Source organism: Aptenodytes forsteri, unplaced genomic scaffold (assembly GCF_000699145.1).
Source record: "Aptenodytes forsteri isolate BGI_AS27 unplaced genomic scaffold, ASM69914v1 Scaffold139, whole genome shotgun sequence".
Lineage (NCBI taxonomy): Eukaryota > Metazoa > Chordata > Aves > Sphenisciformes > Spheniscidae > Aptenodytes > Aptenodytes forsteri.
The window spans coordinates 3,720,805-3,733,760 of record NW_008794414.1 but is presented as its reverse complement, the minus strand read 5'-3'; the positions used below and the strand labels follow the sequence as shown (position 1 = coordinate 3,733,760).

The window sequence follows — 12,956 nt, the reverse complement described above, 5'->3', positions numbered from 1 at the left end:
CTAAATTAAACTTTTTAAAAGCATTAAACTAATTAGAACTTTCACAGTATTTTGGATAATCTATGTGAAAGTTCATTGATTTTATTAATAGAAAAATTAATAGAAAAATATTTTGTTCATAATAAGACCATCTGGCACACTGCATGCCTTTCCAATTTGAGTAAAAAACCCAAACAGTACAGGTATTTAAACGACAACATAATGAAAGTAGTTCAACTACAAAGACAAAAGTCATACTTAACCATAATTCTGATTTCACAGAAGAGAAAGTACTTACTGAACAGTTTACCAAAAGATTCCCTTTTTGCCTTTTCAGCTTCATATAGGTGTTTCCCATCTTTTATTAAAGCACCCGCCCACTGTGGAAGGGAAAATATGTAGTTAGTTGTTAATTTACACATTGACATAAAGGTTTGGTCTCAAAGTTTTACTTACTTACCTCCCTGTAGTGTTTTATGAACATTTTTCTCCTCACAACCTCAACAACAGCTAGACAGTACATTTGAGGAACAGTACTGAGAGCCTCTACAACCTTGACCCTTTCTAGGAGCTCTGTTACAAGACGAAGCAATGCTTGTAGTTTCTCTCCATCTTGGTCAGCATGAAGCATTACAAAACAACACCACCTACAAAAGTAGGTCACACTTTAGAAGATAACAACTTAGTCATCTCTTCTGCATTTAAATTTCACTAAGATTAGCAACACATCTGGATGAGTTGAACAATGACATCATTTTACATGGGACAACAACAGGCTATCTGGAAGTACCAAGCAATTCAGAATTCAGTAGTTGCCTTGCAACTGTTGATTTCTCACAGTAAGATATCCATATCAGTGCTCAAAAAATGAACACTTACCACTATTTGAGTTAAGGTATTGTTTTTGACAAATAATGCTTTTAGCATACATAACCTTAGGAGGAATGATAATGTAACTTTCTCCAGAAGAATTAAAAAAAGCTGGTACATCCAGAACAAAGAAGAGACTTTGTTTGTAAATCTTAAAAATACTTATTGAAAAGCATTAGCAAGAAATATTAAGAGTAAGGATACTGTTTAGGAAGTTCACACTATCTACTCACGCACTATAAATTACAACCACAAATTCCTACACCTTGTAACCACACCTTCAATTACCTTATTGATACAATCAATACATTAATTTCAAGCACAGCCACCAACATAACTAAATCACAGGATAACTACTGAAAAGGTGATCAACTGGTATGTTTGTGGGGAAACGTTACAGCAACTTTGCCACCAGAGAAGGCATAAGGTGGAGGTATATCCCGCAAGTAACAAAAAAGTAAAAATTGTTTTTCTTAACAGAAGTGAAGTGAAACAACAAATACAAACAAGTCAACATTAAACAGCTAGGAACATATACTAACAGAGAAACTACAAGACATGCACTGTTGACTTTCTCATAGTAATGAGTAGTAAGAAATAAAAAGAGGACATTATATGAAGCCAACAAGTGGCCAGTTCAAAACAAAGGGAAATACATTTTCCACACAACATACAGTTAAAGTTGCAGAACTTGCAAAAAACAGGAGTTTGTGGATTCAAAAAGAAGTTGGACTAGTTCATGGAAAAAACCTCCATCAGCAATTAAACACAGAAGAGCTGCTTCTAGATCAGATAAGAATGTGCTCCTCCAAGAATATTTACATATAGTTATGTTCTTTCCTCATTATCAGATTCCCATTATGGTCATTTGCTACTAACTGCTACTGAAGACAAGCTAGAAGAACCTTTAGTTTGACCCAAAATACAGTAGGGTTTTTTGTTTGTTTTGTTGGGTGTTTTCTTGTTCTTTTTTTTTTACATCTATGCTTTATTCTTCTCTTCAGATCTATCCTCTTTGCATTCACTCTCCACACCTCACTAGCTTATTCCTTATAAAGGGATGCAAGTCTTTTCCTCTAATAACTCATGAATTAAGTGTATACTACACAAATACTTTAACACATAGGAAATGAAAGCGGTATTTATGGCAACCTAGGTTCTACGTACTATCCCTAAATACCCGCTACAGTGAAAAATGGTGCAAAAAAAAAAGTCATCTTTCATTGGACTAAGAACAGATGCATAGGCAAAGACAAATTCACATTTCGATTTACCTAGCAGTAATTTATTCTACAAACACAACAGGATCTTTGTCACTAGTGCACTGCTGATTTTACTTTAATTCTTCCTGTACCTTGCACCTGCCTCATCTATACAAACTGCAATCTCTTCAAGAAGGGAAAAAAAAAAATCTACTTGATGGATATCCAGCGTGCAAGTCTAAGAGTCACAATGTTGTCTAATTATTAGCTGCTAGCATAAACAAAGTTTTTTCTTCCAAGTATTATTAAACTGTATACTATTCCTATGTATCTGACATGACAAACTATCTAAAGCTTAATAATTGAAGTGTAGTAGTATGAACAACTGTATTTCCCATTGAGCAGTATAGATTACTTACTGCCTTCCATGTTATACAGTAATGATGCTTACATGAAAAATTACAGTTTTTACTGGCTGTGACTGGGTATAATTATTTTTCATGAACTACAAGTAAATCAAACTACTGGCATGTTTTTCTGCTTTGATGTGATCAGAAGCTACTGAAAAGTGTTTCACTTATGCTTATTATAATCCTTTGAAAACACCAATACAATTGCCAGTCAAATTTTAAATAAGATACTGACGGCTTCTGATGTTGATGACAGGAGAGGGGATTGTAGGTTCTTGGATATTGTTTTATTGATATGAAGACCATTTAAACTCTAAGAAAAGTTTCTTAGAGTTATTCTCTTAAAATAATATTTTGTTTCACACTTACAAATAACTTCATATCAAAACTGAAGTGATCCAACTTTTATTTTCTCTTCCATTAAGAAAAACTCTATGCATTACCGAAGATTTTCTTAAGACACATTATTTAAACAGTCTTCATGCAAGTAGAAGCAATATAAAGTTGAAGAGTTGTAACTTACTTCAGTCTGACTTGTAGATTATTTGCAAGCTCCTGTTTGGCAGTGGTACATTTCTGTTTAATATCTAACAGTTTTCTGTGATTAGTTAACATAATCATCAGCTGATTTGCATGACTCAAACACAAATCAGGCAGCACAGAAGGATCTTTCAAGTTCTCAGCTCTCTTCTGATTAGCCAAAAATCCCTAGAGGAAAAGAGATACGTTTGTTACGCAAGCTTTGTGACAATCAAAAAGCATGGAAGTGATCCATCTTCTCTGTAAGAACGCAAGCATTTTAATAAACTTACTGTAACCATTGAGGAGTATAACAGAATGCTACACAGAGAAGTGTCAAGGTTGCTTTCTTTTCATTCTATAATCCAATCCAAATAAATCTTATTTGATATTTCCCTCCCAAACAGTTAACAACATGACCCTGTAAGAACTTTACACAACTAACCAACACCAGTGAAAGATCACAAAAGTTAATGCAGCAGAAAAGTAGCTACTAGGATGGAGGGAATCAACCATCATTCCAATTTCTGCAAACAACCAGCTTGTTAACTTGTGGCATATGCAAGACTTACCAACTTAGAGCATATTCAGTACTACTGTGGGCTAAAGAATATATTTTTTTGCATAAGGAAATTCATACATGAAACTAATTCTTTTTGAGAGCCAAGATCGCAGCTAGACATCTTATTTGCACATAGGAGTTGGGCACAGCAAAGAATTATCTGTTGTGGATGGTAACAGGCAACCCCTAAAAGGGTGGGGGGCAAAACAGGGAAGATTGACTGCCTTACATAAGCATGTCTTAGATGGCTGGTTACAGGAGGTAACATATGTACATATACACAGAAGAGACAGGGGGCTGCTGGCGTAACAACTACTGTGCCAGGTCATTGTCTCCTTCATCACGTTCAACAGGTGAGATAAAATACTGCTGGAAACAGTATTTTTCTTTAGGCAAGAAAATACCACCCAACACCACCAATTTTAGCTTTAATTTTGTCCACATTCATATCATGTCTCTGACATGTTTCTTGAACATCACAGTGGTCACTACGTTTGTAGTTCTACAAACTTGTTTATTAAGACTTTGTTTTCTTAATAAAGAATTCAAAACCAGGCAATAGTTTTAAGTGTTTCTTTCTGAAGCTGAAGTTGATGAGAACAGTAAACCATAGAGAATTATACAAAACTGCTGAAAAATGAAACGACTGTCATTACTGATTTGATATTGAATGTAAAGCAATCTTGTCATAAGATGCTATAAAACACATTTGCAAAGCCTGCAATAAATATTTATAGTGAGAACAGCACAGAAATCAAAGTAAGTATCAAACAAGTATATTAAATGTAATGAAAAGGAAGAAGATGCACACTGAACATGAAGAGAATACTGAAGAGTCAACCATTTACTGAACTGTGCGCAACTTATGTACTGAATGAGCGAGGACCCTCTGGGAAACAAAAGCAGGTTGCAAACATTTTAACTGTATGTATTATCTGAGCCAAGCGAATGGAAACCAGAAAAGGTGGGAAGAACTGTTACTGAGATGAAGAGGCCAGGCCCACCAAAAGAACTTGGGTTGTTTAGTCAAGGAAGACAAAGACATTGAAGAAACATACTGTGATAATCGCTAGGGAATTGCCAAGCACCAGAATGAAAGGCAGTATAGGCATGAGAGCATATAGATTTGAACTAGCCAAGAATACTTTAACGGATGTTTATAAACATTACAACAATCAGATTCTATACAACTTTGCAACAGGAACAGAGAAGTCAAGAAAATAATTGCTTGTAAATAGCAGCTCAGTAAGCTTTTTAAATGAATTGCATGGCACGGAGCCTGAAGTTACACAAAACTGCATGCAGTGAGCTAGAAAATCCCTTCCAGCTTTACTCTCAGTTCCAAAAGGCTATTCATAAATTTGAGTATCTTCTGCCATTTCTGTATCTCTGGACCCACCTTTAAAATAAAATTTAAACTAAAATTACCCTAGTATGCAAATCAGAAAGAAAAATCTCAGCATACTAGAAAAAGGCCAGTCAAGAAAAACTGCAGTAAACTGAGAAAAAAAAAAAAGGGGGGGGGACCCCAATAAATTCTGGAGAAATCCAAGATCTAAATAATGAATTGTTCTCACAAGTTCTTGCCTTTCTCGCCCTGATCAGATGACAGGATTCATGACATGAGCATCATAGTCAAACTAAGAAGGGTCCTGTATAACAGGTATGATAATGCCTTTATGGATTTTTCCCAATGACTATTTCCAAATTAAAGAAGCAACAATAAAGAACATTTAAAAACATTTTAGACTGAAGTTCAAACAATCACAAGGGAAGGCAGTCAGTGATGTAATAAGCAGCTGAGAAGACCCCAAATCACTATAAAACTCTAAATCTAAAGTTTTCTTTGTTGTAACAAGAAGCAGGAGGAAAATAAATGTACAGAATACGATAGTGACAAAGTCCTTTTCCCAACAACTTCAAGTGAAAGAGAACAAGCCCAGAATCAAGAAGGCTACCTGCCAACCAGGGGTTTTTTACTATATTTAACAGAGTTAATAGAAGAGTAACACTTCTATGAACCTAATTGATGGAAATGCATTTGGATGTAACAAAATGTTTTGAAGTTACGCTACTAATAGGGAAAATTAAAAAGAAAAAAAAAAAATCAAACACAAGGAAATGTTGGAAAGGATAAGCTATTGGGCAGAATCATACTGAAAGATTAGAGGCTCCAAATTTCCTAGAGGCATACTCTTTTTACATAATGCCACCTAGTGACCACAATTCTATATGCTTATGGTACAAATCCCAGCTTCCACTGGGAAAAATAGTTTTTTAATTTAACAAAGCAGCTTTCCATATTAAACATTGGGGGCTGGAGATCAACTATTCAACTACGTAACTCAGGATGTAATTTTTCATATAAAAGTCTGTTTAATGGTCAGTTAATTGAAAAGGCTGACTGGAAGCAAAAGAACTCTTAAGGCAGGTCCAGGAACAAGCAAATTAACTAAGCAATGAGGCCTTCTAGCAGCAGACGACTTTGTTCCATGAGATAAGTTTGGTTTGAATTTTAATAATGGAACTGAGGATGGAGTAGGAAGTCAACTCAAATTCCGGATAGAACATCAGCTTTTTCTGGCCTGGGGAAAATAAGCCTGCATCTTCCAATACAAATACTGCCAATGGGATTACCATTGAGATGCTCCTTATCTTTGTTCTATAAAGTACCTCTACTTTATTTCTTTATGAACAGAAACAGTTCACTGCTGGAAGGTATGATGTAAAGGAAAATCGTATGAGCTTTTTTCAGGTAACACCGAATGCTAACAGTTATTACACAAATTGTGAGCAACACCTTTAAAAATACACAAGTCCTCATCTATATCTTTAAATATAATTAAACCCTTGCACTTCGTCATTCTTCTTAGATTTCTATGCAGACTATAATTTGAATGAGTTGTATGATACCACCTCTAATATCTTACAAGTGTCTATTGTTTTCCAAACAGTATCCAAACAACTGCTAAAACTGGTATGAAAAAACTTCCTAAGGCTTAAATATAAAATCAAGAAATAAAAGCATCTGATAGTACACTTAATCACTTAACGACAAACATTTAATTAACTGAAGCTTAAAAAAACCAAAAACCAAACACACCATCACATTCTATCTGACTGTTCTTAAAACCCCCTATATCATAAGTAAAGGAATAGACAATTTATAAAAAGAAAAGGCAAAAATGAAGATTTGAAAGTAACAAGTCTCTGACAAGTCTTCAAAAGGTAGAAAGTCTAAATTTACCATGGCATTTAAACAAGGTGACAAAGTATCTTTCCAACTGACTTTTAGGCATCTCACTCAAAAGTGCGATTGGTAAGCTTGAGGTAGGCTCTTCATTCAAGTGAAGAGGGAAAACATAGCTTAAAATTACCACTCACAGCATTGGGCAACCAAGTATAGGGATGGAAGAGTAACTTTTCCATCATGCTAAATTCCCTTGGATGTAGCACTGGCCTACAATATGAACACTGTGAGACTGAGACTTAGCACAAACTTACTTCTAGACTTACTAATTGAAATTATTTGAAGACAGGCTCCACTTTTAAACAACGCTGCCAGAAGTACTGGTAGCATCCACCTTTACGTACCAGCCAGAGGATGGAGCAGGAAGCCTGGGTCCTATGTGACTGTCAGCCCAGTTCCCCTCAAAAGGGGGCTCTAACCACCCCAAGATAGGGAGGCAACATTGTTCACTTACTCCTACTAATGATATACCAACGTGCAAACAGAAATAAGAAACTCATGCCTCTTTTCACGGTCCCAGCTCTGATATTCAAATTTTCTCCGTTACATCAGATAATGACCACATACAGGTTTTAATATACTTTAAGTTGCAAACAAGGCATTAAAGGGCAATCTTAAGTATAAAGTTAACTGAAGCTCTTCACAGAAACTGTATTTAATAAGAACCTTTTATATGGCACTGTAATGTTTTTAAAAAATATGAGCTATATATTTTACATTTAAAATAATCTTTAATCAAATTTCTTATCACTTCAAATGACACTGCCTAGTGCAGGCACACTACTCATGTCCTCACTACAAGCTTGGTGATCAACCATTAACCACACTACCTCTTCCCTGATCCTGTATCATTGAGTGACAGGTTACCAAGGACTCAGTATTTCCCTTCAAAATTAAATTTAACCTACTTATTATCTCTTATTCCATATCTCCAGCTGAAGTTCTGATTTTCTAGCTGTTTTTCTATTTCTAGACCATAAGGATAACAGAAAATCCCTCCACAACTCAAACCTGAAGGTCCCCACCTTCTAACTCCTAAAGTATATACTGCAGCAGGATCCTAACTCCCATTTTCAGCTCAGAAAAATAAAAACAACATGCCCTCTCAGAACAAGAAAAGCTAACTGCATGGAGCAGCACATGAGCTAAATAACATTACCAAGAGAAAGGATAAAAGGACAGTGGGAGCAGCTCACCAACCATCTGGCTGTATTTGTTTTGACTCTGGAACTAGTCGAAGGTCAGAAGATAACAACATATTAAGAATAAAGCAATGAATCAGTTGGTGTGACAGGAAGTGTTCAGGACATGCCACCTGGGCATGGTGCCAATTTCATGTCTCATTTTCCCTTTCCGTTACTGAGGTTTTTTCCATTTCTGCCTTCCATTTAATGGAAGGCTGGATGAACTAGCAAGGATGAATCAATTCACAGCACCCTGGTCTCCAGCATATGAGCAACTGCAAACTACAGGCCGTCTTTGACAGTCTACCATTGGCAAAAAGTTGTTTGCTCTTAAATGTAGCTGTAAACCAGGTGGAACTTAGACAGATTTGACAGAGGTATGTACGGGCAGATACTAAGATAATATTTAAGCCAGATGTTTTCTTTTCCTTAAGCTCAGAATACTCATTAAAAACATCAATTTTCAAATAAGCTTTAAAATAAATACCTACAGTTTATAGCTGTCAGACACCTTCATCAGATCCCATTTTTATTAGCAGTTTTCTACATTAATGTGCAAAATGTTAAAATAATAAAGCACAACCTGGTTGTAAACCATTCACTAGATTTAACAAGATACACCTTAACACAACGAGAAACACCTTAAAAAGTATTCTCAATGTTTTTAAATTTTACCATTTTCTAAGTGATTCTCACTCATCCAGAAGAAACCTAATTTCTAAAATAAGAATAAACTAGATGTATTTTATTCCAGAAACAATATCATATACTGATGTATCTCAGAAGCCAGCAATTTTATACTGCTGCTTTTATGAAAATGCTGATTGGCTGAATTGGAATTAAATATATTTTTCCAAATTATAACCAAGAGAATGTTGACAGAAATACTTTAGCTATAAAAACATACCGTTTAATATGCAGTTGACAAAGTTGCAGTGAACTACAGCTCTGCATGTTCCTAGTGCATTAAGTCTAGGATATTTTAAGTAAGACATTTTTATTTTGTAGAGTGACTTCTCCAATATAGATGAAGCAACATAAATGTAAGTCCTATATTTAAGCTCCAGTGCTGTCCACCACCCACTGTTGCATTTTCAACTAGCTTGATGTTTTAAAAAGAATATCTAAATTAATGTGGTAGTTGGGAGTTATGAGCTGAAAACATGACCATCAGATGTAAAAACTACCAATATTTAAATGTCAAATTATTATGAATATAGCACCTTTTTGAGCATCTCCAGTGTGATAAGTTGAAAACCGTCTTGCATTAAGACATGCAATTGTTTCATTGTAATCTTTAACAGTATACACATACCAAACATCTACCATCTTCCAATGTTACACACTTAAATGTGTATTACCTGAGCAAGTTCTTTTTGTTCATTCACCAGTCTGCTGCAGCTTGCTATCATCTGGTCCAATGCATAGAGCCTATCCTCAAGGCCTTTAATAGCCTTCATGTTCTGATTATCTAGTTTGGCGATAGTTTGGCGACATTCTGCCAGAAAGGGTTGGATGATCCTTGGATCAAGCTAGGGGGAAAAAAAAAAAAAGAAACGCAACATTTTCTTATTAGCAGTTAACATATTGAAAGGTGACGTGAGCTAGCTACATGAGCTTTTATAACCTTAATATTTTTCTTTTTTTTTTTTTTTTTTAAATCTAATGTGTGCCTACATCTGTCATCTGTTTCAGAATTTTGAGTTAATGAGTCTGTGGATTTTGTATCACAGCATGAATTTCTTTGAAGTGTTCCAACCAGACCATCACAGAAATCAGGATCCTTACAAGGGAAAGGGACATTAATTAGTTGAGAGGACAAGGCAGGGTACAGGGGGAAGGGGCAGTTTAGAGCTAATGGACACAGTCTACCCTGGGACAGAATCCATACAGCTACAATCAAAACAAGTGATGAATGTGACTCAGTGGAAAGTGTAGTAGGAAAGGTGATGGGAAAAAGCTGCAAGACACATTAGCCTTTTCCCACTAAATAAATGTTTTAACTGATTCCTTAGACAAGCAGATCAATTCTAAGTAACTGGAAAACAAGCTATGGAAAAATAATACCTTTGTAATACTTTTTGCTAATGTTTTTCCTAAAAAACCCATATTTTAAAAATTATTTCATCATATTCCTTCACAGGCCACTAACCAGAAAAAAGTGTTTGAAACTTTGAGAGGCTACCGATGTCCACAGATATTAAGGGTGGCTCTTCAAGTTTCTCTATAAGAGTAGTGAAATAAATTAGTTTTTATTTCCTTAGTTCTAAAAACAACATAGGTAATTACAACAGCTTATGTAGGACAGAGTTTAGTCTAAACCTGGAATATATTAGTTAGGAACACAGTAAGAGTCACATTAGGTGTTAGCAGAACATGAACAAATTTGCCCAAATTTATCCAAAATGGTTATGGTATGCCATCTATTATATGAGAATCTAGTGAAAAGGACACTATCCTGTGAGGTCATACAAGGTATCACAAACACTGACTTCTTCCATCAACATGTAGGGTTTATGCCACTTACACAGCACACAAATTAACCCTCAAAAAAGAAGCCACTTATATGACTCCATATTAACATAAATAAAAGTACTATTTTCCCCTCAATCTATTATTTAACTGCATAAAAGCTTTCACACACAGCACTTTTTTATTCTGGAAACACTCCTCTGGGGTATAGAGAGAGGCATCTGAAGAGGAAAAGCATTACAAATTAAGGAGCAGCTACACAGAATAGGTCTTTCATTCGCTTCAAACAAACAAAAAAAACCAAACAAACAAGACCACAAGGGGAAGTACTAAAAACTGGTAATTAGCCCAGAACTTTTCATAATAAATAATTAAGGCTATTATTAATGTGACAAAATACATCGAAGTTCTCTGAAAACAGCAAAGGCTAATTTTTAGCATGTTATGAATGGTCTTATGAACCTTGGTCCTTCTCAACAGAGTTGTGCATCTTCAAGAACCAGTAATAAAAATAATCTCCGAGATTAAACCAGGTTGTTTTTATAGGATCATCTTCATTGCCATACCATTCAGGATTACTCCCCTGTGGCATACAGAATTACTCCACTGCAGCATCCAGAACGGTTTCTTAACAGACAAAATACTAAAGAACAATATGGTAGGTTTTTTTTTTTCCTTTTTACCTTCATAAACTAATCATGTTTTATCTCTTTTTACAAAGAATGCCTATTCCTCTCATTCCACCCTGTTATTTCCTCTATTCTTTTTATCCCATCTTTGACCTAATTGCATGTGTAGCACTCAGCTCTACTTTCACTGGTAGATAACACTGCTCTCCTCATCTTTAAGAGTCTCTTCCTTTTCTAGCCTTTTATTTAAGCAGCTATGACAGCACTTAACAGAAACATCTGGTTAGCTCCTACTTAGCCACTGCTTTTACCGCAGCCTAGGTTTCTGTAATTAGAAGCGTCATTTTGTAGAAACACCTAGAGCCTAGAAGAACCAGATACCTAGCAGTGCTCTCTGCAACACACCAGTTCTGCCAAGACTACCAGTATCAAAGTTATAAAGCTCATACTCTGATGATTTACACTTTCATGAAAATCTTACTTGAATTCAGAGTTTCAAATAAGAATTGCAATCACAAACCATTTGCATGGTTCATATTTCCAAGAAGGAAAGGGCATGGGGAGAATGCAGGAAAAACAATTAAAAAAAGTTAGTGCCATTTTATTCTAGCTTGCTATGTTAAAGTGGAATCTCAAGTAAATATTAAAAGAACAACTGTATTGCAAGATATTTATGTAGTATTTTCTTTTCCTTTTCAACTACAGGCCAATTCTGTTTTCAAACTAATTCTAAATCAATGGTAGGCAAAGATTCAACCCCTTGTCTGTGCTGCTATCGAGATAGAGCAAATTAATGTTTTCCTAAGGAAAACTAGGAACTACTGCATTACTTCAAAGCTTTGGGTTTTTTGTGAACCAAAACAGATCAAGATTGATCAATCACAGTTGGTCTGCCGGTGGCCAGAATAGTCTAAAACGTTTTCCCTACCTGCCAATTCTACTTATACCAAGAAAACAAAAAGAAACTTCATTTTTGCAGGAGCAATCACATTTTTTCCCTACAAAAATCAGCTTAACTTACAAAACAATTACAATAGCTGAAACAAAGGAATTCTGACTAGTCTTAGATAAAGCAAGGACAGAAAAGCACACAGTTACAAGATAGCCTCTCTAAAACATGTGATATATGTCAGATAAGACTGTAAGCTGATCAAAAAAGGTTACAATAAGTATTTAAAGTGGTGATTTTTTTCATTTTTGTATCTTTAGTATCACTAATTTATTTGGAAGCAACTGTTTAATGTCTGTCTCTTAAAATATTGGTTTTTAAGAGACACTGCATTTGTGTCCTGTTAATATTATGTACAACGTGAATTTATTCTCTTGCAACAGAACTACTGGGTTTTGTTACTCTTGTTTTAAACTAGTAGAAAGTACCTTGTAGCATTACTGAACGAACAGGACAGAGGATTGTCTCAGACTTCAGCAATTAGGAAGTCTTTCACAAACAAAGTTGAATATTGTTTTTGCTAAAGAAAAAACTTGTAAAGTCCAATCCTTCTCTTAGTCTTTTCTGTACTACTAAGATTTAGACAGCTCAAAATCTTAAGCAGCCCTTAATATTAAGCCCAATTCTCCAACTACTTTCAAGACAGAACTGAAAAATCAATTTACAGAATTGACCACATCATAACGTTCCCTACAACAGATGGGGTTTAGACATCACTGAAACAGTCTTCCAGTCCTACCATAAGGAGGAAAAAAAGTGTCAAAGACAATAGAAATTGTTTTCTTTGTCCAAGGTATATTGAGTTGTAATAGTATAAAATTATATAGATGCATATAGATATGTGTCCTGGTTTCGAGGGATAGAGAGTTAATTTCCTTTCTAGTAGCTGGTACAGTGTTTCGGATTTAGGATGAGAACAAAGTTGATAAC

The 12,956-nt window shown here is 35.2% G+C and overlaps 1 protein-coding gene across 4 annotated transcripts in view; it reads right to left on the bottom strand.

Moving 5' to 3' along the window:
* Window positions 1–12,956, bottom strand: part of RB1CC1 (RB1 inducible coiled-coil 1) — an 83,989-nt gene that overhangs the window by 38,526 nt on the left and 32,507 nt on the right. For all 4 annotated transcript variants that reach the window (XM_009289349.2, XM_009289351.2, XM_009289350.2 and 1 more), the window contains 4 exons: window positions 9,338–9,508; window positions 2,985–3,169; window positions 440–626; window positions 278–359 (listed from right to left, as the gene is read on the bottom strand). In XM_009289349.2, coding sequence (XP_009287624.1) covers window positions 278–359; window positions 440–626; window positions 2,985–3,169; window positions 9,338–9,508 — 625 coding nt within the window. The remainder of the gene's footprint in view (window positions 1–277; window positions 360–439; window positions 627–2,984; window positions 3,170–9,337; window positions 9,509–12,956) is intronic.